At 53.1% G+C, this 27,128-nt stretch overlaps 1 protein-coding gene and 1 non-coding gene across 2 annotated transcripts in view; both read left to right on the top strand.

The window, feature by feature from the left end:
• The window catches only part of IGF2BP1 (insulin like growth factor 2 mRNA binding protein 1), a 34,298-nt gene extending 13,307 nt beyond the window's left edge, over positions 1-20,991 (top strand). The window contains exons 3-15 of the mRNA XM_075116914.1: positions 9,208-9,256; positions 9,747-9,798; positions 10,583-10,646; positions 12,379-12,660; positions 13,347-13,481; positions 13,729-13,851; positions 14,360-14,495; positions 14,596-14,718; positions 15,040-15,156; positions 15,347-15,421; positions 15,725-15,856; positions 16,050-16,163; positions 16,580-20,991. Of these exons, the coding sequence (XP_074973015.1) occupies positions 9,208-9,256; positions 9,747-9,798; positions 10,583-10,646; positions 12,379-12,660; positions 13,347-13,481; positions 13,729-13,851; positions 14,360-14,495; positions 14,596-14,718; positions 15,040-15,156; positions 15,347-15,421; positions 15,725-15,856; positions 16,050-16,163; positions 16,580-16,672 (1,495 nt within the window). The 3' untranslated portion in view covers positions 16,673-20,991. The remainder of the gene's footprint in view (positions 1-9,207; positions 9,257-9,746; positions 9,799-10,582; positions 10,647-12,378; positions 12,661-13,346; positions 13,482-13,728; positions 13,852-14,359; positions 14,496-14,595; positions 14,719-15,039; positions 15,157-15,346; positions 15,422-15,724; positions 15,857-16,049; positions 16,164-16,579) is intronic.
• Positions 20,992-26,274: 5,283 nt separating this feature from the next.
• TRNAQ-UUG (transfer RNA glutamine (anticodon UUG)) lies at positions 26,275-26,346 on the top strand. Its single transcript has one exon. It is a non-coding gene; the product is annotated as a tRNA-Gln (tRNA).
• Positions 26,347-27,128: the final 782 nt, after the last annotated feature.

The raw sequence follows: 27,128 nt of genomic DNA, 5'->3' as shown, positions 1-27,128 counted from the left end.
ACACCATCTGAGCTCTTTATTTTATGCCTTGTTGGATTTGGGGGAGGGTGGCAGGAGACCTGGTGGGCTGAGACATCTCCTGGCTCGGTGGCTGATGTTGTAGCTCGTGGAGGCAGGTGGCTGAGCGAGAATCCACGCTTAGGATGTTTTCTATTCAAAGTCAGCCCTGGTGGGTGAAAGAAGATGCTCTGAAACGTGCAGAATGTGCCAAAATGCAGAACATACTTTACCTTTGTGTGCTTTTATTCATGTTTTTATATCAGTGTCAGGGGCGGCGGGAAGGTACCAGCCGTGCGGGTTGGCAGCGCTCCCTTCGACGCTTTGAGGACATGCAGAGGACACGGTGTGCTCCCTTGCCCCGCTGCCTCAGAGTTTGTGCTGTGCTCTGAAGCGATGGTCTCGAAGTGTTTCAAGGCCCTTCCACGAGTAAGAGATGGGGCAAAGAACAAGTCCTACTTCTGCCACCCCTCCATGTGTAATGGTCTGCAAGAAAATTTGCCTTTCAACTTCACATTTGTTGGCGTGTTCGTAGTCCAGCCGGTGCCAGCTCGGGGGTCATCTTTGATTACGGTCAGTTTGAGAATTGAAATTTTAGATTGCTCTTAAGGGGTGAAAATGCCTCAGCGTGTCTCACTGGCTGCTGGGTCGCAGTGGGACCGAGCTGCCCCGCAGCTGGAGGTGGCTGGGAGGGAACTGGTGTCTTGTCTGCCACCCCTTTGTCAGAGGCAGCGTGTCCTGGTGAGGTTTGGGGTTGGGTTGCCGGTCGTGGGAGTCCACCTAGTTTAGCTGGGCTTGGCTTTGGGGCATGTTCAGAGCATCAGAAAGAGCCTTTCAATACGTGGCAACCCGCCAGCAAATTAGAATGGAAAGATAATGCAAAATGGATGCATTGTATAAAACTCATCCATCTTTCCTCTCTATTACTTACTGTTAAACTTGTCCTGTCTGCAGATACTTGATGTATTGACTTTGGCAAGGACTGACTGCAGAAGCCTGGGGAATGATTAGAGTCTTCCTCCGGGCAAGTTGAGGATAAGGGCTTTTGAGATTTCTTTGAGATTTCTTGTATCTTTTGAAGCACCGAGGTATTGACTCCTCTAAGAGGTTGGCACTTCCCTGGGTGGATGTGGCGTGTGCTCCATGCCAGCACCACCTACCTGGGATCAGTGGGGAAAATGAGGAGTGGAAAGGTGGCATGGCAGTTTAATGGAGGGAATATAAGACAAGCGCATTTTTCTCAGCTCTGGGCATCAACCAGCCCCTTCCTTCTGCACCCGAGATCCAGGAGCTCTTCTAAAAACAGGAGTGAGTCCTCCAAGGCTTTCTAAGGGATGCTCATGGACAACTTCTCATTCTCAGCAGCTCCCTGAAAAAATCTCATCAATTATTAGGCGTGATTCTCCATGTACAAAGCGGTTCCAAAAAAGAGCTAATGGGGAGAAACCAATTAGACAGATTTATTAGCCCAGGATCAAATTCTGTTTGCTGAGATGATTGATGGAAAGGATTAATCATGTCATGCTTGCTTGCCAGAGATAACTGCTAACCAAGGCGAGTGGGTCTGTATGAGATCCTTCCGTGGGGCATATGTCCGCTTTTCTCCGAAATCCCATGGCCGGCTCACATCTGGGTCCTTCCAACTGCAAGAAGCCAAATGTCTTTGTTGGCTTGGCCTGATCTTCTCAGGAGGGGCCTCTTGGATTGTTTCTCTTCAAAGGATGAGCCTGGTTTTGTCTCTGCGTTTCTTTTTGCTGCTGCTGCTTTAATCTTGTCATTATACATATTTGCATATTTCTTTCTCAACCTTCTCTTCCTTTCATTCCACCCCCAAATCTCTTTCCCGTCAGCCACCCTGCAGCTCTGGCTTTGCTGTCGCACATGCGCAGCCGGGACTCTCCTCTCTCGCCTTGGCCAGGTCGCCCAGCGAACAGCAACCACTGTGGCCACGGAGGCTTTTCGCTGCTGTGTGGTTTATAGAGAGGTTGTTTCTTCATGAAGATTTAGGATATGACAGCGAGCAGGTCACTGGGGTTGGAAGGAAGGAAGAGCGCAGCTCGAAGTAACACAAGAGGCTTTTAGAAGAAAGGGTATTAGAGATTAAGAGTCAAGTTAGTTTGTTGCTCTGTTGACGTTAAGTTAAGGTCTGGTGGGAGAAGGTATTTTGGAGGCAGGGGGATGGTTCTCTGGGAGACCTTTGCTTTTTATTCATGGGAGGTACAGAAAAGCCATTGTTTAAATCAATGTTTCCTGAGCAGGCTGCAAGCTGGGTCGCTCTTCAGGACAAGGGATGCTCTCCTTTCCCATTCCATCCCTCCTCGATCCTGCTCAGTTGTAGCACATCCGGGGGCTTTTCGATAGGGCTCTATCACTTTTTTTTCTTGCTCTGTGGGACTATTCCTGGCCTGAGCTGCCCCATATCACAGCCCAGGTCATAGTGCAGACCCACCTCAATCAGCAGCTTCAGCAGTGAAGCCAGGCTTTAAAGCAAGGGGTACAGGGGGGCTGGGCAGTGCTGCAGTGGGGGACCAGTGGTGGGGAGTGGCATGGCCAGGAGAGGGCAGTGATGACCTTAGCGCTGGCAGAAAACTTCAGTGCTTTAAAAAATGCCTTTAATATAGGGCTCACCCCCCAACTTTTAGGAAATGCTGGCCCAGATCTGCATTTTTTTTAAACTTATATGCTCATATTAAATATTAACATGGCAGTGTTAATGCTCAAAACAAGTGCAATGACTCCAAATCTCAGCGCTCTGGTGGTTTTAGGCTCTTTGCAAACTCAGGGGAAAACTTTTCCGTGGTTCCTCCCCATTCCCACACTGAGGTTTTTCCTCCAAGCCACGAAGGCTCTGAAAGCTCAACCTGGACCTGCTGCACCCACGTGAGGAGCTGGGTCAGGAGGTCTGGATTCAGAAAAAGATTCAAATATCTGCATCTGCTTAAGTATGACTCAAACCTTAGCAATGCTGCATTTGACGAGGGAATAAGGATCGTTGGCCTTGCTCGAGCATCATCTGGTGAATCTGGTATGTGTTTTTTTTCCTGCCTTGCCAGCGTGTGAGCGCTTCCAGCGAGACCCTCGCATGCCTGGCCCTGCTGGGAAAGTCCATGGGACGGTGGGTTTAACAGTACAATGACCAACCGGCACGTGGGGAAGCAAAGAGATGTGTTGGCTTGGAGGGCGATGCAAAAGATGGCAAATCACAGGCGAAGTGGCTAAAACCTGGAGGCTGATCCCACCCGAGCGGGTGGGCGGCGCTGGGCTGTGCTCAGCGGTGTGGTGGGGATCTGCTGTGGGCTCCCAGCAGGTGCCTCCTTTTTTGTGCTTTTCCTTGTCAATGAAGGGAGCATAGGGATAATATTCCTGCTTTGCGGAGATGCCGGCAAATGGGAAGCCTATCAATTTATAAGGAAAAAGCAAGTAATTCCAGCTACAACTTTTCTCCGAGTCCCCCTGGCAACGTTTGTGTCTTAGCAACCACATTTTCCTATTTAAAAATGTTTAAAACATTAAAAAACAACAACAACAACACATTAAGCACAGGATTAAGTGCTTTCCTGAATCAAAGCCTAACTAGATAAATGAAATGCTGTTAATTGAATCAGGGATGCACTGTGTTTTCAGCCCCCAAATTTGCATAACATTTGCATTTGATTGAAAAGCCATCATTAATGTTGTTCAGTTCTAGTAGGTCCCCCCATGTCTCTGGCTTTGGCCATCCTCCTCCTGCCCCGAGGAGCTGCACAAACGGTTTCGGTAGGGGATGGCCAGGACGGGGTCGGTGCTTGGGGTCGAGGAGAGCCCAGAGCTTGGCCATACTCTGCCATCAGCGCTCGGTCCTTCAGCGTCTTGGTGCCGTTAGTCACCTCTGCTTTGAGAAATACATGGTGGGGGACGGAGAAGGTCCAGGAGGTGTTGGATATAAGAGACATGCTGTAGCCAACAGCCCACAGAAAGCGTGTCTGGCATACGTGTGACTGCAGAGCCCCATCCGCTGCTGCTGGCACCCTAACGCAGAGAGGTGGGGGGCATAGGACCAGCAGCTCCTGCCGAGATGCTCGGGGTTGGCCATTTCTCTAGCAGGTGTTCACTAAATTAGCCCCTTGCTTTGGGGCTAAAGAGAAATCGAGTTGTCAGGACAAAACCTGGACCAGTGGGAGAAGAGGAAGGAAATCCGTGGGGCTGGTTGTGCTGGAAATGGCCATGCTGTGGGGCTGTTTCCTTCGTAGGGGTAACCCCTGTGCAGGGGTGGTTGTAGCCACCTAAAGATGAGCCTGGTAGAGCATCGCGCTCCGGTAATGCAGGTGGATGTGCATACCCATTACAGGCAGATCAAAGGGAACGTTGTTTGGGGCTAAATGCTCAGAAGACGATAGTTGGGGTGACCAGAGCATCCTGCACCCTCTGTCCTCCTCTCCCTCCCTCACCGATCCCTCCACCTGCCTCCGTGATGCCAGGGATGCTTAGGGCTGAATCCTGTTGCTAAAATAACCCCAATCCTTCGGCGAGCTCCTGCCGGCACTGCAAGGCTCTGTGTGCTGCGGGACAGGGGAAGGAGGCACATCCGTGGGGTGCAATGGGGAGATGTGGGTTTTTTCCCAGCCTCCGCTGATGACCTCAGTGGCTGAGGGTGCAGCGACGCTCCTCTCCAAAAGCTTTTTCCTGCTGGGAAAGAGCAGCTCTGGTGGGCCCTGTGGCCAAAACTTCATTAGGAGGAGGGGAGAGCAAGCCTTGCTGGAGCTCCTCGCTGGAGGCAGGGATGTGCCTGTGCTGGTGGTGGGGTGAGGAGTGGCTCTGCCCTCCCCCCAAATCAGCCTGGAAACACCAAGCGGGGCTCATGCAAAAGGGAGGGGAACCCTCGAGCGAGGCCAGGCTGCGCTGGTGCTGCTTTGCCGTCGGCTCCGGCTCGCAGCGGCCAGCGCCAGCCTCCCGCTGGCCACTGGCCAGGCTGCCTGCTCCTAACTAGCTAGTGCCCCTTTCTTGGGTCCCTGCCACCACCGCCACCGTGCCAGTCCACTCCGGGGAATTACCAGCAGATTCTTAATTAAGCGGGAGGCTCTGGCCACCCTCTCAAAGGCAATCGCTGGGGACGCATCCAGGGGTGAGAGAAGAGTGAGCCTGATGGCTGAATCTGTGCTTGGATGTTTCTCAATGAGATTTAAAAATTAAAAACCAAAACAACAACAACAACAAAAATACCCCAAACCTAATTTGGGATTCTTAGCGATGATCCTGCCTGCCTGGGTGATCAGGGTTTTCTGCGAAGGTTGCAGCGGGTACCAGTCGATTTGTGCTGCCAACGTGGCATGGGCACCTGAGGCTGCATGGCTCCGAGGATGCGGCCGCCGATGCAGCACCGAGGACCAGCAATGCCGCGCGGGCTGGGAGGGCTCTGGGTGCATTAGGGACGCAGAGAGGTTTCCAACTGGCTCCAGGGCTGTTGGAGACCAGCACTGGGTGTTTTCTGAACAAACAGGGCTTTCCTTTGCTGCCACTTTTTCTTGTTTCATTTGAGTTTCTCCCTTCTGGAGGAAAATTCCCTCCTGGTGCACTTTGGGTTTGACCCACATGGTATCGATGGGCACAGTGCGATAGGGTGAGAAAATTGCGTGGTACCTGGAAGTTGCAGGATCCTCCATGGCACTTTGCTCCGTCTCTTTGCTTTTTCCCTCGCAGAGTTTAATCCGTTGGTGTGTTGAGCTCTTTAAAGAGGTGGCTGAAGGAAAACCGGAGGAAAGCCTTTGATGGAGCAGATCTTGATGCTCCCACTTGCATGGGGCTAACGAGGGACCGACCCAAGATGCTCATCTGTGGCGTGGCTTCGTGATGCGGGTCCCATCGCAGCCTCCTGTTACAGCCCAGTTGCATCAGGGTGGGTGGGTTTTTTTTCCCAGTGAGCCCAACCCACGGCTGGGGAGGGTTTACTGAGAGTGTCAAGAGATTTCAGAGCTCTCCCTTTGCCTCCCAGTTCGGCAGGAGAGCCAGCAGATCCGTACAGGGCTGCCGGCTGCATTGGCAGGTTTTCGAGGGCTGAAGGATGGATGTGGTGGGATGCTAAAATCCCGTTATCACAAATAGCACCGTCGACGTGGAGCAGGAGGGCGATGCTGGGATCCATCCCTGGGACCCGTGGTTTCTCTTCCCTCGCAGCCCTGCGGCTGTTTGCCCTCCACTCTCCACCCCCAATTTCTTTTCTTTTTGCTTTTTAAATTAAAAAAAGAGCCACCAGCACATGGGCAGAAACCATCCAGATCTGCAAATAGATACTTCTTTTTACCAGGTCGATCAGCCCTCTCCGGTTCAGCCCAAGGACCTGGGAGGCTCCTGCCTTCAGCTTAAGGAGAGCAGCGTCCACCAGAGCTGTTGCCTTCTCCCACAGGCTGGAGGTGCCGGGGCCGGTCCGTGGCTCCTGCTCGCCCAAGGGGCACGAGCACCAGTCCCGGCTGGCAGCCAAGGGCGGGCGAGCGGAGGTTGCGAGAGCCCTTCGGCAGCACGGGAGGGAGGAGCTCCTGCCTTTGGCACATCATGAATAAAAAGCCGGGCAATCGCAGCCTCGCGGAGTTATTTATTTGGAGCGAAGCTCTGCTCGGCACGGAGGTGGGAGCGAGCAGAACCGGGCTGTCGCGTTCGGTGGCGCCAAGAGTGGCATTTCGCGACGAGGATTTAAATACGGCGGGACCTGCTTCTAGCAAAGCAAATAGTGGGGTTTATTTATTCATGACTTCCTCTGTAATTCTAACCACAGCCGCTGCCGAGCGCTCGGACGGAGCCGGAGTTGAGCAGGGGCCGCTTGTTGGAGGGGGAGGTTTCCACCCGCCGTGGGGCAACTCCATGTCGAGCCAGACCTCACTGGAGGGTTGATGGATGCAGCCCCGATTCCACCCCCCCCCGGGGCAGGATGGGCACCGATGGAGATGGGCCAGGAGTCAAGTATTCGGAGTGCTGGGTCATCCCGGGATTTCGTGGGATCCCGCTCTGCTTTGTGCAGCTCACCCGGTTGGGCTGATAAAAGACCCGTCTCTCCCTCCAAGCGTGGCCTCGCGGGGATTTAATATCTGTCAGCGATGGAGGCCGTTAGGAGCGTCAAATAATCCCGGTGGCATGGTCGCGATGGGAGGAATTACCGGTTAATTAACATATTAATAAAAGTGCAGCGGCCCCGGTGAGACACAGAGCAGCCCCCTTGCCTTGCCTGGCTGGCGCCGATGCGGGCGATGCTCTGCCCGGGCAGCCGTTCCAGCAAGCTCGGCAAAGGAGACCCGATTATTTTTTTGTTATTTCATTTTTTAGTTTTTTTTTTTTGGTTAGGGGGAGAAAATTAGATGCCACCAGCAGAATTACGGTGTGAGGACATAAATGGCTCTTTTCTCTCCATAGCACATTTGATTCTGGTCACGTATGTGCAGAACACATGCTCTGCCCGTGCAGATGCTTGTAGCTATCTGGAGAAGTTTCCGTGGCAGGGGTGGGCAGTGGGAGACCTACGGGGTTTCCTCTATCACTTTAAATCCTTTAGACCCTCCCTGGACTGTGACATTCTTTGCATTCTGAATTTCTTAATCTCTCTCTCCCATTCATTTTGGGATGCGGATTAGCATGTAAACAGGAGGTCTGGTTTCAGAACATACCCCCCCCTCCTTTGCTTCCTGCAGCCCCCCGCAACACGCTGCAGTTTTAAGGGTTGGGTTGGTCTCTTTTTCCCCGTCTACCCAGTTTGCATCTGTAGTAGCGACAAAATTTAGTGTTTTGGAGCCTTCCCGGTGGCTGAGCTGATGGGAGCACTGAAAACCTTATCTTTTTGTGCTTTATTTTGACTTTTTTCATCTTTTTTTTTTTCATTTTGTCTGGGGCGGCCCCAAATCTGGCCATCCCATCCCTCTGGTCTGAATCTTTGGGGAATCTTTGGTGACTTTGGGAAACATCAGTTCTCCTTTTGTTTGAAACCCAACCAGCCCTTTCGGGGATTTTGATGTGTGTGGGTTTGCATCGGCAGCACGGATCGGAGGGGACGCTGGGGGCAGCTGCTTTTACCTTGCAAGGATGAAGGGGCTGAGGAGGAATCCTTACCTGTGTGGCTAAAACCTACCGACTGCTTTGGGCTGGTTCATGCTGAGACGATTTCTTCTCACTGACAAATGAGCTGAGCCACCTTCTGAAGTTGTGTAATTAGAAGATAAGGATCTGGGATCTCATTTTCTCTCCTTTTTTGGATTATTTCACATGTTCATAAATACTTCCAATTTGAAGCCCGGGTCTGTGATGAGCAGGTCTGAGGGTGTTTACTCGATATAGTGCTGTGAGCGCTGAGCTGCCTGCCGTGGTCGTGGCATTTATCTTCCCTTTCTTTAGCCATCTTAAAAAATCAGTGGTTTTGGTTATTCCTGAGAAACAGAGGCCATCAGGGGGGACCAGCCATCCGTGGGGGGTTGGCACTGTTCACACATGGGTCGCACCCGAAAGCTGCATCTTTCGAAGCACTGGGCGCCTAAAGGTGTCATTGCCTGTAGGTGAGGGATCTTGGGGTGTCCAGCAGCACATCGGGGTGCCGGCAGCCGTAACGGCGTGGCTGTGCACCAGTGCTGGAGCCGCTGGACGAGCCCGCGGCTGCTCTCAGCTGTCTGCAGCAGCTGCAGGGCGAGCGGTGGGCGGGGGGGGGGGGACACAGCGCCCCCGGGGTAAATTTGGCATCGGAATTAAAAAAAGAGTTTCTATTTTGGGAAAAGTGAGGTTAGGAAGAGCCAAAAATGCGAGCGGAGAAGCAACCTGAGACCCTCTTGGGCAGTGGAGCTGGGATGCCCGCGCCTTGATCTTCCCGGTTAAAATTCAGCCGGGTCCCACCAGCGGTTGGTGGCATCCCGAGGGTTGTCCCTTGGTGCAGGAGGGCAGGTTACATGAACGCACAGCTCCCTTTTTGCTTTCTAATCATTCTATTTAACCTGGCATAGGTCTCTGCCTTTTCAGCCATGCCCACGTTAGGGCTTCAGCCAGTGCCAAAGGGTTGGGGGGCGGATTTTGGCATCGCATTCTCGGTAAAGCTCTCGGCATAAATCCAGCACCAACTGGGTGTAATTAGCCAAAAGCCGTCAGAAACCCCGGTAGCGTACGGAAAGGCAAAACCTGATTAGATACATCAACATGCAACAGTTCAACGCAAGACGGACACATTTCGGACACCAAATCTGCTTTTTAATTGTTTTCCATTCATTTCAGGAGCCGGAAAATTCAAATCCGAAACATCCCACCCCAGCTGCGATGGGAGGTAAGAGGAGCAAGCTGAGAAGTATAGATCAGATTTAAGGACTAATTCCCCCCCAGGTTTCTGTACTTGGGATTAAAGTTGATTTATCCTTTTCTTTGTTATTATTTGGGTCTAATTATACTAGATCTTTGTGTCCACGTAGCTTATTCCTCTTCCCTTACAGGAGTAAATTCAACTGGTAGAAGCATCGTAAGCTACACCAACAAAATCCCCATTAATAACAGGGTTATATGATTTATCTATTGTATAAGGAACAAAATGGATCCTTTCTTCCCGCTGTCTGCTGGGACCTTTCCCTGACTCTTCCCCCCCGGCCCCAGCTGGGTCCGAGGCCCCTCGGTCCAGCGTCCTGGGGCAGGCAGGAGCTTCCCTCGTCTAATTGCTTGTGAAATCTTAATGACTAGAAAGCTGCCTTTATTGATTGATTGCATTTCCGTGGTCTGTCCTGACATTCCCAGTGTAAAGTACTTTTTTTCCCTCCCTTTTCCAGGTTCTGGATGGTTTGCTAGCCCAGTATGGCACTGTAGAAAACTGCGAGCAAGGTAGGACTGAAAAAAGAAGCTGTATTTAAGATATTTTCTCCCCCAGCTATTTTTGGGGGGGAGGAGGGCGAGGGCAGACACGTGGTTTTCCTTTGTCAGCAGAAGCCATGGCTAAGGATGTCAAGAGGTCTCGGCCTGGGTGCTGGGGCTAGTTTTTGTTCCCTATTGCTACAAGATGAGTCCCGTGTGATGGCTTTGGGGAGTGCACGTGGGTGTCCCCGCATCGGGTGCCGGGTCGGCATCGTTCCCACCGTGCCCGTGGGTACCCACCAGCAGCCGCATCGGGGGAAGGTGCAGGATGCTCTCCTGAGGCTGGCCAGGGACTGTCTGTCTCCGCTCGGCAGGTTTTATCTCAGCCTCTAATGGCGATCAGTTGAGACAGGAGGTCTAATATTGCCCCCGGGAGGTTTGATGAGAGTAGAGTTACCATAACCCTCCTAGAAATGGAATGGAGGGCTTGGAGGAGCTCCCGGGACCGTCCCTGGGCTCTGGCAAGGGGTGGCAGGATGGAATTGGCTTTGGTGGCTTTGCTGCAGAGTGCAATGGCATACGGGGATCCTTTAAATAAGGCAGGAGGGTCTGTGCTGCCCAGGTTGAGTCCCAGCATAGCCTGAGCCCTTGGACACGCTTCTCCCTTGCAAGAGAAGAATGTTTGCAAATTCCTGGGGAGCCCCAGCGGAGGACTCCGTCCAAGGGGGAACTTGTCTGAGCGGGGACTCTCTGCATTTTGGGGGGGCCTTGGTGTTCACGCTGCCTCTCTAATTTCTGCCTCTTTTGCTCACAGTAAACACGGACAGCGAGACTGCCGTTGTCAACGTCACCTATGCCAACCGGGAGCAGACCAGGCAGTAAGTGCCCCACGCCCCCTGGGAGCTCGGGCTGCCCTCCCTGCTGGGGCTCCGGCCCCAGCCCCTTCCCTGCTTGCAGAAAACAGGATTTCCAGTGCTGGGAGTCCGTTACCCCAGAATTCCTAAATTGTGGCTAAAAATGCAGCAAATCTTTGAGGAAACCCCCCAGAACTCTGATTTCTTTTCCTTCACCTTCAGATGAAAGTCCTTCAGAGGACATCGGCATCTTTAAGCTTTTCTCTGCAGTTCAATGTAAAACCATAACTTTTTCCTCAAGGAAAGGTAGAGGTTTTCTTGTACTTACAAGATTTCAGAAGTTATGTCTCCAGAAAAAGTAATAATGAGACCAAATATCACTAGTAGGCGTCAGGCAACATGTGTCCTCTCTGGCTGGTGGCCGTGTCACTGGGGGACTTGCAGCTCCGTTCTCCATCCTGCCTGGGGAAGATCAGGCTTTGCACTAAACGCATATGGAAAATTAATTGGGGTTTTCAGTGCTGTTTATTTTGCTTTCCTTTCGCCCAAACGAAGGGCTGTGGGAAGCTGGAAGAGGGACGGGATCAGCACTTTCCTTGGAGGGAAGCCTGGAGGAGTGCGGGGATTGATTGATAGGTTTTTATCCAGGAAGGTTTCTGTCACCGAGGCAGGCAAGTCTCACATGTGGCCACCGTGGCTACACCACCATCCCTGGGGACGTCGCCTGTGGTCACTCCACCGAAGTGCCGGCTTCCAAATGGCCGCCTGGCTGACAATACTTCAGCTGTCAAACCCGCGGCCACCGTGAATTTGCTGTGGTTGCGTGCATGGCCGCGGCAAACCTTCACGGGGGAGCCGTGGTCTTGTTTCACTTTCTGTAAGGAAGGCAGGGTCTGGCCGCGGAGCCCAGAAAGGGGAATGCTCCCCGTTTGTCCTCCTCCTCCTTGTCCATCCACACCAGCCCTGCGCTTTGCACCCCGTAAGGTGAAATATTTTGGGTTTCTTTCACTGGGAAGGAAGCACCCACCAAAAGAGTTTCATGCAAGTAGGTTCGTTCTCACATCTGCAGCCTTTCTCCCCTGCTTTTTCCTCCTCTGGGGATGCATGTGCTTCATGAAGCATCTTTCTCTGGTCCCTTTGCATGGTGCAGAGACAGGGCTGCTGGCAGTGAAAGTCTTTGTTCAACCAGTTTTAGGGGGTTTTGGTTTTGTTCTTTTTTCTTTGTTTGTTTTGGGTTTTTTTTCCCAAGAGGTGAGTCACCGACCACTTTCTGGAGAGCTGCAGTTTTGGTTTTCTCTGTAGAAAGCCAGGAAGGAGCTGCGGAGAGCGGTGGCCAAAGCCGTTGCTTTGCTCTTGCTGCCAGCCCCATCTATCGACAGCTTTCAGCTCTTGCAGTCCCTGAAGTCCCGCCAAGAGAGGGATTTGAAATATCAGCCAAAAATTAGAAGGCAGAGGAGACGTGGGAATCGCTCCCTGCACAACCCTGTCCTGCACCCATCGCTCCCATCCCCTCCTCCGGGTGCTTGGATTGGTTCCCTTTAAAATACTTTGGCTCATCCAGGTTGGGTGGAAAGTCCTGCCAGGTCCCCACGGCACCGGTGACATCCCCTTCCCCCCTCCCGGTGCTTCCTCGCTGGGCGTTACGCCAAGGAGGGCTTGGCCTGTTTTGGGTTGAGCTGATGCTGATGCGTTACTGCTCAGCGTGGGAGTGTGCCGGGAGAGACCCCCCCCACCCCAACCCCTTCTTCCCTTCCAGAGCCATCATGAAGCTGAACGGGCACCAGCTGGAGAACCACGCGCTGAAAGTCTCCTACATCCCCGACGAGCAGTCCATGCAAGGGCCGGAGAACGGGCGGCGGGGCGGCTTCGGGGCGCGCGGTGCTCCCAGGCAGGGCTCCCCCGTCACTGCTGGGGCACCAGTCAAGCAGCAGCCGGTGGATATTCCCCTCCGCCTCCTGGTGCCCACCCAATATGTGGGCGCCATCATCGGCAAGGAAGGGGCCACCATCAGGAACATCACCAAGCAGACGCAGTCCAAGTGAGTCCGTTCTCCCATGAGCTGGTTTGCACCTTGTTGAGCCGAGTGGTCTGCAGTGATACACGAGGCTGGAATTAATTTTGGAGAATCGGCCATCTGAGGCCCCTCCGGCTCTCCCACCGTGCAGGGCAGTGTGTCCAATAGCCACCTTCTCATGCCCTTCCCCAGCCAGGCTTTCTGGCTGCGCTTCCCCACATCTCCCTTTGCTGGGGCCGCCCTGCCGGGGACGGGACCCGGGCAGGCATGCAGAGAGATCACTGCTTCAGCTGGTCTCGTTTAGCACGAGCTTGTTGAGCTTCACCCGCCTGCTCTTGGATTTGGCCCCCAAGCTTATGTTGGCTACAGCTCTTGTCCCCCAAGGAGGGCTTTATCTAAGATGGGAAGTGATGGACAGCCCATCCCGTCCCCCAGGCACGTGCTTGTTCCACCACTTAATCACTCCTGTTGCTTAAAATAAATAGAAGCTGATGCCTTATTTGGATTTCTGTGATTTGAGCTTCTAGCCGCTGCGTCCATGTCGAGTCTCGAGCCCAGAATTAACTCCTCTTGCCTTCCCTGGGTGCATATAACCTTACAGTCGAGTGTGAGCTCCAAGCGGTTCTTGGGGAGCGGAGCAGCCGGCGCTCATGCCGCTGGGAAGCTGCAGAGCCGCTTTCCCCGTCCCAGCGCCCATCCCGTGCTTGCAGGATCGACGTGCACCGGAAAGAAAATGCGGGAGCCGCAGAAAAAGCCATCAGCATCCATTCCACTCCCGAGGGCTGCTCCGCCGCCTGTAAGATGATTTTGGAGATCATGCAGAAGGAGGCAAAGGACACCAAGACGTAAGGTTTCCCCCTGCCTTTCTGTGTATGCGTGTGCCGCCTGTGGCTCTTTGCTGGGCTACGATACCATCCTAATGCCCCGAGCGGTAGGATGGTGATGTTCCCATGCGTTCAGGAGCTTTGGTTTGGGGGACCCAGGGACTCCAAGCAAGGGGACTTGAGCTTCCCCCATCCCTCTGTACCAAATCCTTCCTCTGCTGGCTGCAGTAATCCTTCATGTTGGTTTTTTCCCCATTCCTCTCCCAAGAGCTGATGAAGTGCCTCTGAAAATCTTGGCCCATAACAACTTTGTGGGGCGCCTGATCGGCAAAGAAGGGCGAAACTTGAAGAAAGTGGAGCAGGACACAGAGACAAAAATCACCATCTCGTCGTAAGGCTCCTCGCTCCCTTTGGGGAAACCAGGGCAGACCTTCCTCAGGCTGGGGGGGACGGGGAGGATGAGGAGGAGGCGGGTGATGAGATGAGCGGGCAGAGATGCCTGCCCGTCAGCTGGGAAACCAGCCTGTGGGGTGGGTTCTTTACTCTCCAAAGTTCTCTTGAAAAAACTTGGCTTTATTTTCTGTATTTCCCTCCCCGTCCCTTCGGCGTCCCCTCCCCATCCCTTCGGGGCTGCAGAGCTCAGGACCAGCTGGTTTGATGGCCAAGACTAGGGTTTTACTCTAAAGCCATGTTTTTGGGTGAAAGCAGAGTGGGTTTCCCAGAGCTAGCCGTGATGCTGGTCACTGCTCTGACTGCAACCAGGCAGTCCCAGTACATGGTGGCAGTGGCACCCTGTGTCCCTGGCACCCCAACAGCACCCATCAGAAGGACCGGAGGACCCAGCATAGCCCTGGTCAGGCAGGGCAGGGTCTTGGTGCTGACGCTGGCTTTCCCATCAGCTTGCAGGACCTGACTCTGTACAACCCCGAAAGGACTATCACGGTGAAGGGCTCCATCGAGAACTGCTGCAAAGCGGAGCAGGAGATCATGAAGAAAGTGAGGGAAGCCTATGAGAACGACGTGGCCGCCATGAGCGTGAGTGGGGTTTGGTCCTGCCCTGTGTCTCGGCTGATGGGAGCTCTCTAGGAGGATGCCCCGATAAAAGCAACGAGCATTTCTCTCCTCTCGCCCTCAGTTGCAATCTCACCTCATCCCTGGCCTTAACCTGGCTGCGGTTGGCCTTTTCCCTGCCTCCTCCAACGCAGTACCTCCTCCGCCGAGCAGCGTCTCCGGGGCTGCACCGTACAGCTCCTTCATGGTAAGTGAACACTCAGCAACTCAAACGGCTCCAGCTTCCAGCTCGGGGATCTCCTCTGCGTGGAGAAGACCCTTGTGATGATCAGGGTTATACCTTCAGCATCCTGTGCTGTCAGCAGCCAGGTCAGGTCCAGCGTGGGTGCAGGATCTGGGGTTTTAAACTATTGCAAATGCGATGGAGAAGGTGCTCAGACTCCACAGGGTCTGGTGCTGGCTCAGCCCTTCACCCTTGGGAGAGGTGTGGGCATCACCTGGCGGGGGAGCTTGGAGCCCTGATCCCCATGGTGACACTGTATCCTGAACGGTGACACTGTACCTGCAGCCTCCGGAGCAGGAGACCGTGCACGTCTTCATCCCCGCGCAGGCGGTTGGTGCCATCATCGGCAAGAAGGGCCAGCACATCAAGCAGCTTTCCCGGTTCGCAAGTGCCTCTATCAAGGTAGGGTTGCCCCATGGAGACCCCCCGCCTCTGCCAGCACCTGCTGAATGGGTGCTGTCTGGCTGGGAAAACCACCTGAAAAGCCCAGGGGGGTTGGCCTGAGGGCCCAATCCTGTGGGGAGGGAGGGTACGGCCGCCACCCCGCCTGTGCTGCTCCCCGCCGCAGCCGTGGTCTCTCTCCCCCTTCCAGATTGCCCCTCCGGAGACGCCGGACTCCAAAGTGCGCATGGTCGTCATCACGGGCCCTCCAGAGGCTCAGTTCAAGGTTCCCCCTGCACTGCCGTCACCGTGGGGAATTTGGGGTGTCCCTCCCCGCCGCCTCGTGGAACCGGGAAGGGAGGAGCAGGGCGGTGACCCCAATTTTGAGCCCCCGCAGTCTGTGGCTGGGTAAAACCCAGCATCAGCTCTTCCAGGGGCTGAGCTGGTTTGAAACCCCAAGGAACTGGGATTTCATGGGATGCTGTCCCATCCCAGGTCTCGGGGATGGAGACCCACTGAGCCGGTGGGGACGTGGGCGGGGTAGGGCATCTTGGACGGCGCCCGAGTCCGTGTTCCCTCCTCTCCGCAGGCGCAAGGCAGGATTTACGGGAAGCTGAAGGAGGAAAACTTCTTTGGACCGAAGGAAGAAGTGAAGCTGGAGACGCACATCCGGGTGCCCGCCTCGGCCGCGGGCAGGGTCATCGGCAAAGGGGGCAAAACCGTAAGCAGAAGCGGTGCTTGGATGGGGAGGGGAGCACCCTGGGCGGGGGACGTCCCTGGGAGGGGCGGCTGCTTCATGACAGTGCCTGGGGACACCCCGGGGACAGATTTCCCCGTGGCCTGGCTGGGATCTCCCGGAGGGGCTCATCCTTCCCACGTGGCGCGACGGGGTGGTCTGTGCCCCTTCCCTGCAGGTCAACGAGCTGCAGAATCTGACAGCGGCGGAGGTGGTGGTGCCGCGGGACCAGACCCCCGACGAGAACGAACAGGTCATCGTGAAGATCATCGGGCACTTCTATGCCAGCCAGGTACAGCCCCGGCAGCTCCCACAGCAGCACTGGTGGATTCTCTGATGGCTCGTATGGGGTTGTGTCCACATGTGTATCCTCCTGTGGAAGATTTTTCCATGCCTGGCTGGTGGTGTTTGCGGAACTAGGCGATGGCGAGCTGTGCCCTTTGCCACGGGTGATTGTGTGGGACGGTGGGGAAAGGAGGGAGAGCTGTGGGAGCGTGCAAACACACAGAGCGTGACCTCCCAAACCCAACTTCTGGAGGAAACCATGCTAAAAATAGGGCAGGAAGGGATCTCCAGCAGCAACTTCACCCAGCCCTGCTGAACACTGTAGCATCTTTCACAACATGCAAACCCGTTTCCCTCGCCCCTGGGGTCTTGCTGGCCCCGGGGGTCCCCCCCAGCTCCCCCCTTTGCTCTTCTCGTCCGTAGATGGCTCAGCGCAAGATCCGAGACATCCTGGCCCAGGTGAAGCAGCAGCACCAGAAGGGACAGAGTGGCCAAACGCAAGCGCGGAGGAAATAAGAGCAGCACCGACACCAACGTGAAAAGCGGAACAAGCCAATGCCGGGCTTAAGAGTGGCTGGGAATCAGTTACCGTAGACAGATGCTAATTGTTTCATTAACTGATCGAGATTAAAAGGCAGTTTGATTGGCTTCCAAGGTAGATGGCTAGGGTAAAAAAAAAAAAAAAAAAAACAAAAAGAAAAGAAAAATCAGGTCTGTTTGTAGCTCCACGTGCCAGGACAGCTACTTAAATGAAACGAGAGGTGCTGCAACGCGCCGGGCCAACCGGCTGCTCGGCCGAGGCCGGCGTGGCGCCGGGTGCCCGGGGACGACGGTGAGGTGAAGCCGTGGCCACCGCGGCACTGGGTCTCCTCTCGCGGGTGCAGCATTTGCCCTCTCATTTAAGTAGCCTTTGGAGGTCCCGTCCCAGCCGGGCCGCCCGGCGGCTGCATCCCCTGACCCCTCCCTCCCTCCCTCCCTCCCCGCGGCTGGTGGATATTCCCAGAGCGACGTTAAGCCTTTTGGAGCATTTAAATTGGTTTGGGTTTTTTTTTTTTTTTCTCCTATTTTAATTCTTTTATTTTTTTTTTTAAGAGAAATTCCAGTGGATTCTTACCAACCCCTGTTGGTAATGAGATCCATTGCAGGGGTGGGGCAGAAAAAAAGAAAAGATAACCCCCCCCCCACCTTAGCACCAAATGGATTTGGGTCCCTTGGGAGCTCTGCACCGCTCCAGTCTCAGAACCACCGGCGGGTGGGCAGGAGGGCAGGATTCCTCTTGCCTGTGCTGCCTGCAGTGCAGTGCCTTGTAAAGCCTTAGAAGCCAGGAGAGCACCTCTATTTTCCAGGATAATTTTTGTTTTCTTTCAGTTGTTTGAATGTTTCTTTTCTTTTTAGGCTAGTTTAAAGACAGAAGGTTGGTTTTTTTTTTTTGGATTTATTTTTTTTTTTTTAAGCCTATGAAATAACGGCCGAAGTGGGACACGCGACCGTTTTGCTCAGTGATCTCTGCTGTGGAGGTGACGACCCGTCCTAGAGACGAGGCAAACTGTCCGGGGAAGGGAAGGGGCGAGGGAAGGGCTTTTGCTTTTCCCGCCTCCCTCCAAGCAACAGCAATAAACCACCACCACCAAAAAAAAAAAAAAAAAAAAAAAAAAAAAAAAGGCAAAGAACCCCCCTGCTTGGTAGGAATCATTGAATTAATCTTCATCTCTTTAGTAATCAGATTATGGGAACTCAATGCATGCAGACTGGTTTGGGGGGTCGGGAGGGAGCCGGAGGGGTTGAGGGGTGCAGCGGAGCGATGCCCGGCCGCAGAGGACTCGGCTTCGCCCCTCAACCGGGGCCGGTTTTGTTCCCGACTCCTTTGCCGCGTCCTCTGCCAGCTGCCCTCGGCCTGGAGCGGGAGGTTTGTGCCCCGAAATCCCGTCGGAGCCCCCGGGGGCTCAGTCGTGGGGGAACACAGGGCTTTTCTCAGAAAACACCCAGGGAATATTTTTATTAGCGAAGCGGGGAGGTGCCAGCTCACATGAACTCCCCTGGGGCTATACGTGTCTTATTCTCCCCCCTCCAAATCTCTTTAGGTGGGGGAAAAAAAAATCTTCTCAAAATTTGGCACATTTTTATTAGTTTATAAGGGTATGTTTCATTATTTAAAAAAAAGAAACCAACCCACCAACCACCACCCTCCTTTCTGCAGTAAGAATAACTGTTCTCATGAGACGATACCAAATATATACGTCAAACGAATGTAATATGGTTACTGATTCCCGTCACTCTTATGTGGATTTTATATTTTAGATATATTTTAATGATTTGTTTTTAATATTGAGTATTTGGAAGGGACAGTAACTGCTGCCATTGCCCCTTCCAGGCAGGGGAAGGTCTCGTCTCCACGACGGGGCTGGGGCAGTCCCAGGCTAAGCCCCCGCGCCGTCTTTATTTTTTTTTTTTTTTTGCTGCAAATTCAGCCAAAATGTGGATTTATGCTGGTTTTCCTGCAAATTGGGGCAGGAGGGTGGAAAAGCAAAAATTGGGATTAATTCTGGGGGAGAGGGATGATGCTGGATGCACCCGCCGGGTGGGAGGAGACCTGGGAGCAACACCCCACCCCACCCCACCCCCCCGGGTGAGCCAATTTGAGGCTAAAAGCAGGGAATTTGGAACAAACCTGACACTGATGCTTTTAACCGTTTATTTTCTGAAGTGGAGACCAGCCCTCCCGCTCGAGCAGGCCCTGGGCTCATCCTCCAATGCCAAACCCGGCTTGAAATTCAGCTCGTGCAGCTTCGGGAAGGCGGGTGGTTCGTCGATACGGGAGCACGGCAGCAGTTACTGTCCTTTAGACCGTTGCAACAACAGGGAGATGTGGGGGAAGGCCAGGTATTGCTGTGTGTTTGAGCAATGAGAGAAAAAAAAAAAAAAAAAGAAAAAAAAAAAAAAAAGAAGAGAAAAGAAAAAAAAAAGCTACCTCAAGGTATGAAGTTACCTCAGCAATTGATTTTTTTTTTTTTTTGGGCTTGCTGATATTTTATATAAAAGCTGATAGTCTTGAATATTTTATTTTTTTAATGAAAAGAGAAGTTAAGTTTCATAATTTCTTATGAGCCAGGAGTTATGTGCAGGTAACCAAGTGTTATGAGCTCTCTATGGAGAACGACAGGAATTTCAGACATAGTGGAAAAGATGGCAGCAGCTTCTTTTTAGTATTTTTTTTTTTTTTTTTTGGCCTTTTCAAGCCAGTGAATGAATTTCACCACAACACAAGAGCTGTCAGATGCCGCGACTCTTTAAGACCTTGGACAATTTGGAGCCCACCAACTTTTTCAATTGGAAAACCTTAATTTCTTTCTTTTTTTTTCTTTTTTTCTTTTTTTTTTCTTTAATTAAATTAAAAAAAAAAACCAACCAAAACCCGCCACTGGCTGAAAGGCCTTTCTCAATCCAACTCCATCGAGAAATCAACTTATTAAAGAGCTTTGGGATCAGAAATCTTCCACTCCCGGGGATGCGAGGACGGACTCCTAGGCAGCGTTGACTATGCAAAGTGGGGTACACGGGGTTTGCTGGTATTTAAACCGCACCAGCTCAGGCGAGTTTTTTTGTTTTCAAACACTTGGAAGCCATATATATATATATATTTATATATATATATATTTATATATATCCCAGAACCCAAATGAATCGGCCTCCTGTGTTGCCACGGAGGCAGCGTAAAACCATCTTCTCCACTATGATGCTGTTAAATATTTTACAGAGATTTGCCTCCGTTTTACCGAGGATAAGCAATTAAAAAAAAAAAAAAAAAAAGTGAGAAGGAGAGAGAGAGAAATTAATGGGAGCCAATTTTTTTTATATATAAACGCACATTGAGGAGAGAGAGGATGAATCCGACCCTGAGGACCGATGGGCCTGAACCTCTCTGCCTGCTGTAAAAGGTTCACGGGGGTTTGTTGTATTTTTTTTAAAGTCCCGTCTTGCTATTTTTCACCAGACCTGCAGGAAAAAAGACCCTTTTTTGAATGTTAGTTTAAAAAAAGAATTAAAAATTCGGTGGGGGTAAAGTGAATTTGGGAGCGGGGGGGGGCACTGCCGTCCCCATCCCGCCACCCCATGCCTCCCCCCCCACCCCAAAAAATCTTGGGGGGGGGGGGGGGGGGGGGTGTGCGGGACCCGGCCCGCCACTGGCGGTAGGGAAGCGCTGACCCTTTTTCTCCCAGAAATTTGGGGTTCAAAGGAGCAAAAATGAGGCTGGCAGCACCCGGCCAGCAGTTCCTGCCCCTCGGGGTGGTGGGAGAAGGGCTTCCGCGGGGTTTTCCTCATTTTTTAATTTTTTTTTTTTTTTAAGGAAGACTGGCATTTGTCCTAGGAAAAATGGTTTCTTATTACTTGAAATCTCTGGCTCTCTACTTTTTTTTTTTTCCCAGCCTTGCACAGAACAGTGTATTCAGACATCGGTGATTATAATTGTCTCTTCCGACAGCAAGCGTTTTTGATAACTGGTTCAAACTGTATCATTGAGGGATAAAAAAACAAAAAAAACACAAAAAACAAAAAAAACACTTTAAAAAAAAAAAAACAAACAAAAAAAAACCAAGAACAAAACCCCAAATCCCACCCCAAGCACCCCCAGTCCTGTTGATCTGGTTGTTGCAGTGAGAAGATCTTGACCTAAAATCTGATGATTCAGGGAAACCTTTGACGCTTCCCCCCCTCCAGCTGGTCCCGCTGCTGTAACGTAGGAGCAGTCGGTGCTTTTTTTTTTGGGGGGGGAAGAGGCCGAATCTCTTTGTTTTCCCAAGGGAAATGATTTATATAAAGTGATTTGCAGTAAGGAAGACGCCTCCAAGCATCTCCCATCTTTCTCCGGAGCCAAGCTGAGCTGGAAAGAGTGAAAGCGGGATAAACTGGGACCCCCGGCGCGGCTGGCCTGGGTGGCAGGAGACGCGAGCGAGCCCTAGATCAGGCCTGGAACGAATAAGCAGGAAAAAAAGCTCTAGTGAACCCCGAAAGCACGCGGGAAGGATCCCCGGCCCCGCGGTAGCTCCTCTAGCTGCTCTCTTTGCACCAGAATAAAAGGTAATTTAGGGGAAACCTCCGCACGGAGGGGTGAGCGGTGCCATCAGCTCTACTCTGCCTTATTTTTATCCTAGCAGAAATAATTTGGGTTTATTTTTTTTCCATTTTAATTTCTTTTGTTTTCCCCTCCATAAGCAAGGAGCAGCCCCAGCCTTTGCCCCGTCCTGGGGCGTGCGGGGGGGTCGGCTGCTGGCCGGAGACGTCCGTGGGGTGAGGAGGGACGGGGAGTTTTTGGGGCAGAGGGACACAGGGAGCATCCGGGCAGGAGAGGGGAATGGGGTATAATGGGTTTCTGCTCGGCGGGTCGTGCCGGGGAGGAGTTGCAGGCAGGCGGGCAGCGAGCAGGCAGGGCTTGTGCCTCCTGCCAGGGGGCAAAAAGGAGAGCGAGCAAGCAAAGCGCTGCTCCGTGCCTCAGTTTCCCCCTCCCCCGGCGGGGTGATGCTGCTCTCCTACCCCACAGGGCTGGCGTGAGGACGAACAGGTTGGCGTCGCGGGAGCACTCGGTGCTCCTCGGTGCCGCATCCCCTGCAAAACATCGCTGGAACGAGCTGCCGCCGCGCTACAGAGAGACTTGGATTTGGGGGTTCGCCTCATTTTAATGCTATCAGAGTCTTCTTTTGCCATGCAGCTGGAGAAAAAGAGAGGCAAAGGAAAGAAAATAATCCACAAATCCCAGCTAACGTTTCTTCTCTTCCAAGCTCTGAACGCTTTTTTGGCTGCCAAGAGCATCTGTGGGCTCGGCAGCGATGCTGGGGCCGCGCTCCCTCCCTGCAGCCTGACCCGGCTGACGAGCGTGGCAGGGTTTTACGGAGTCAAACTAGAGGAAAAACCATTGTAAATATTGAAAAGAAACTGCCTCTAAGCTACATTTTATGTTTCCTGGGCATTAGGTTTTGGGTTTGTTTTTATTTTTTTAGTACATTTAAAAAAAAAAAAAACAGTAAAAGTTAGTCATTAGTTAATCAGTGCCAGAAGAAAAAAATTTCTTTAAATTTCTAGCTCCAACTATTCTGAGTGTTTTCTAGACTCTGGAAAAAAAAAAAAAGATCAGAAACGCCGACTTGCTATAAGACAGTTGAAGACATTTCTTTAATTTAATTTCTTTTTATTGTATAGGTCTTCCCTCCCTGTCCCCTGCTGGTCCGCACAACATAGGCTTTTGATATTTTTGGAGCTTTTCTTGTTTTCGGAGAATTTAGTAACAGAGTTGGGGGTTTTTTGGGTTTTTTTGGGGGAGGGTGTGTCTGATTTTTTTTCCCCCAGTCATTTTTAATTTCTTTATTCCGTTGTAGCTTTTGTTTTGTTTGGATGAAATCGGTGCGATCCTGTGAAAGGCCCATTCTCCTGAGAGGGCACGGGCACGTTTCCGCATCCTCGTAGCGCGCGGCCGCTTGGGTTGTGCCGTGCCGAGGCCGGCCGTGGGCTTTCCCGGCCCGAGGGTGAAGGATTTGGCTTCGGGTTTGCTTTGGGAGCCGGGAGCGGCGATGGGAGAGAGCGGTGCTCGAGCTCGGGAGGCTTCGGGGTGCCGGTCGGGGGTGGGTGGCCACGCGCCGCGTAGCCGGCGCTCGGGAAGCGGCCTCGGAGCGGGTGCTCGGCAATAACTGTTCAAGGCTAGAATTAATTTGGGGTGTCGGGCAGCGGCTCCGCATCTGCGGCGCGCAGGGAGGAGAGAGATGCGTCCCCGTTCGGTTAAAACAGCTTTTTTTTTTTTTTTTTACTGAATTTTACTTCTTTTTTTAACTCATTTGTGATTGTGGATGAGATCCAGAGCAGGGCGAAACCAGCCAGCGGCTCTTAAATCGTGACTTTATTTTCTTTTTTCGGAGACAGTGCAGGTGCTGTGAGCTGGAAACGTACACGTACAAACTACCTCAGAGGGGACAGGGAGCCCCGAGGGACGGGCGGGGGGGTCCCTCACCGCCCCCTGCAGCAGGATCCGGCCGCCGGCACCCCCGAGCTCAGCAGAGACCCTCCCGGCTGGTGGGGAGGCAGTTTTGGCACCCCGGCTTTCCGCCCTACGGTTAGGGGGAGCTGCGTGGTGGAGGAGGAAGAGGAGAGCCGACGAGGAGGGCTCCCAGGGGTGCCGGGAGGGCGGCAGGATGGGACAGTGGCCAAGTCAGACCCCTTAAAAAGTCAGCCCTGGGCTGACTCGGGTGTGCGTTTGATCCCTGCTGCTTTACTGTACGTTACAGAATTATTTAGGGTTTTTTTGTGTTGTTGAAGCCGAACACCTCTCTGAGCGGCGGCAGGGCGCGGTGGCGGCGGGATGCTCTGCCGGACCGTGGTAGCGGGATGCTCTGCCGGGCCACGGCAGCAGTGCGTCCCCGCCGGCACGGCGGAGCGGTGGGTTATGAACTGTGGAAAGTATTTGGGTGCTGCAGATCAGCACAAACTAACACCGAAAGAGATTTTTTTTGTTGTTTTTTTTGCTTAAAAAAGATTTAAATTAATAATTTAAGCCCCAGGAATCGGGATGTAGGACAGAACTGAAGCCATTATTTTGGACCAGTATGGGAAATGGTCTCTGCAAAGCAACACTAAGTCTGGCAGGAGGGAGTTTGCTGATGTTTCGGGGCAGGGAAGGGCTGATCCGGAGCACGGCCCCGGCAGAGCTGCCCGCGGCAGGGTTGGGAGGCAGGGAATGGTGCCGGGCTCACCGGGTTCTCCCATTGCTGTTGTGGATCATCCCGGGAAATCGATGGGATTGACCGGAATCAGGGCAGAAAGTAATCCTTAAAATGGCCGTAATTGGTGTGAACGTTCATTACCCAGCTGTTAATTGCGTCGGTGCGTTCGAAGCGCATCTGGATTCATCTCGGGATCAAATTCCTTGACTTCAGGAGGAAATCTGGCCTTAAACTGCGCTCGCCCCTCCCGGCCCCGTGCCACTGCCGCCTCCCTCGGCTCCTGCGGCCGAAGGCAACCCAGCAAATTTTAGGGTGCCTCTGGAGGAGGCGAAACCCCCCCCCATGAAACTCACGATTTTCCTGAGAGCCCCGAGCGGCCGGCGCCCGTGGAGTCCCTCCGCTTCGCCGCACGTCAGACCCGGGGGCGCGACCTTATGTATAACCAATTCATTTTTGTTTATCTACCTCTTAGCGACAATAGATGAAAAACTAGGTAGTGGCAACTCCACATGCTGTAGTTTAGGGGAAAAAATAAAAATTACTCTCTTTTTCCAAAGAAAAATGTTCTTTAAGAATAGATTTTATGGGCTTTCTTTTCACTTTAAAGTGGTCATTAGTTGTAAAAGCTCCAGACCTCAGCAGTCCGAAACGTTTGGTTGTGACTGATTATTTTTTTTTTAATGCTCAAACTTCCATTTTATTTGTTTTCCCTTTAAACTTTGCTATTTACTTCTTCCATCAGCAGTACACCTCCATCCTCCTCGCTTCCCCGGCGGGGCTGAACCCCGTGGGTTTTTGCTGGGGGAATCGCAGTCCATGTTTTTGGTTTTGGGTTTTTTTTTCCCTCCCTTTTTTCCCCCACCCCCAGCGGCTTTTTTTGGGGCAGGACGGCGGCAGCAGGTTGATGGCAGCACGAGGGGGGCGACTGAGCTGAATTTGGGGTGCCGCATCGCTGCACCCCCCGCGCCGGGAGCACCCAGCGCCTCCTCGCCCACAGGACGGGTGCACCCGAGGGTGCTGCTCCTCCCAGCAGCCGCCCCTATAAAATTTCAGGCTATTCAGAAAAAAATAAAAATTGTACTTTCCTTTAACGATATTGTTTTTCCTCTTTTCAGCTGATTTGTTTCTTTTCGCCTTTTCCCCCTCCCTCTCCTTCTTGCCTCTTCTAATCCGTGTTCTTCCCTTGTCCCCTCGCGTGAGGCAGTTTGTTGGCTTGGATGTGGAGTTGGGATTACGGATGGACGTGGGCTCCATTTCTCTTCCAGCGAGGTTGTTTTTTGTTTTGTTTTGTTTTGGGATTTATTTTTTTTTTTTGCCACAAACCGCTTAACTCCACCGTTTCATTTTTAAAAATAAAGAGAAAAAAAAAAACGAGCAAAAAAAAAAAAAAAAAAAGTGTTTGTGTGTTTTTCTGGAGTTTGGGGGCGAAATAGAGAAATAAAGGGGGGGAACTGAGGAAAAAAATAGAGAAAGGGGAAAAATTGAGGAAAAATAGAGAAAGGGGAAAAATTGAGAAAAAACAGAGAAAGGGGAAAAATTGAGGAAAAAATATAGAAGGGGGAAATTGAGAAAAAATAGAGAAAGGGGGGAAACAGAAAAAATAGAGAAGGGGAAATAGAAAAAATAGAGAAGGGGGAATAGAGAAAAAAAATAGATAAAGGGGGGAGTAGAGAAAAAAGAGAAAGGGGGGAATAGAGAAAAAATAAAGGGGAATAAGGGAAAAAACTGAGAAATAAAGGGCGAAATAAGGAAAAACTGACAAATAAAGGGGAAAATAAGGAAAAATAGAGAAACAAAGGGGGGGAAATGGGTGTTGAGGGTCGGGGAGGAGGAGCGGGGGTGGCAGCGGTGAAGCTCGGGGACATCCCAGAGGATGCTACGGCCTGTCCTCGGTACCGGTAGCACCCAAACGGGGCCGGTACCGTGATTTAATAGGGTTTGTAGGAATAATTAATACCATTTTCTTGCCCGGGGGCTCTGGGAACGGGGGATGGACCCTCTGCAAAGACACCCCCCCCCCTTTCCCGGGGATGCAGCTCTGTCCCGGCCGTGCAGCACCGGGGCTGCTCCCCAACCTCTCCGCAGCCTCCGGACCCCACCCGGGGGGGCTCAAGGGCACCGAGGGCGACCGGTTGGTCGCCCTCGGTGCCCTTGAGCCCCCCCGGGTGGGGTCCGGAGGCTGCCCGCGGCCCCCCCAAAGGCCGGGTACGGAGCGGAGCGGGTCGCTCCCCGGCGGACGCGCCGCACCCGCGGTACAGCGGGGGGCGGGTGGGGAAGCAGAGCCCCGCTATCACGGGACGGGGTGGGGGATCAACCGGCCCGGGACGCGTGGGGGCGGCGGGGGCCGGTGTTCACCCGTGGGCGGCGGCGGCGGCGGCGCAGACTGAGGGCGCGGCGGCGCGCTGTGCACCCGGCGGTCCCATGGTGTAATGGTTAGCACTCTGGACTTTGAATCCAGCGATCCGAGTTCAAATCTCGGTGGGACCTCGTGTGCTTTCTTTTTAGTTGTGTTTTTTTTTTTTTTTAATTTCCCCCTTCGCCGTCGCCGCTCCGGTAACGCGCCGGGAGGCGGTTGCGAACCGGGACGGGGCGGGTTGGGGGGGGAACACCGGGTGCGTTCCGCCCCCCGCCGCTGCCCATCCCTGCCCCCGCCGGGCTCCATTTTGTGCGGGGGCGCCTCCTCTTCACTACACATGCGCGGGAGCGACGAGGTGGACCAGAGCTGATTGGGCCCTCGGGCTGACACTCTCGCCTACCCGCACTGCTATTGGCTAGAACAGCGCTCCGCTCCGCCTCCCAGCGCGTTATAGTGTAGCGACACCGCCTCATTCCGGCGTTACATCGTCGCGGAGGCGGCGGCTGAGGCGAGGGCGGGGGCTTCGCGATCGTAAGTGGGCGTTTTGAGAGGCCTCGGGAAAACGGCCCCGAAGGCCCAGCCCTGGCTTAAGCCTCCATCGGGCCAAGAAGCGTCCCGAATCCCTTCAGCAGCGGCTTAGCCAGCTTTGACGCAGCTTTCCAGCCGTTTAACGTCGATTAACGGCTCAATCCCCTCCGAGCACATCCGCGTTATCGCCCCGGATTAGGGGCAGCCCGGGCTCCGGTGCTCGGCTTTGGCCCAGGCGGAGGCCACCGGCTGCCGCAAGAAAGACAGAGGCCGCGGTCGAGCTGTTGGGTTTATTTAGCGTTTGCGAGAAAGAACAAAACTACCTTTATTTTCGACTGTTTTTGTCTAGGGAGGTATGAGGAGTGGAGGTACTGGCTGCAGGGGT

Source organism: Phalacrocorax aristotelis, chromosome 23, assembly GCF_949628215.1.
Source record: "Phalacrocorax aristotelis chromosome 23, bGulAri2.1, whole genome shotgun sequence".
Taxonomy (NCBI): Eukaryota; Metazoa; Chordata; class Aves; order Suliformes; family Phalacrocoracidae; genus Phalacrocorax; species Phalacrocorax aristotelis.
Note: the sequence above shows the minus strand (reverse complement) of the source record. Positions and strands in the feature narration are given on the sequence as shown.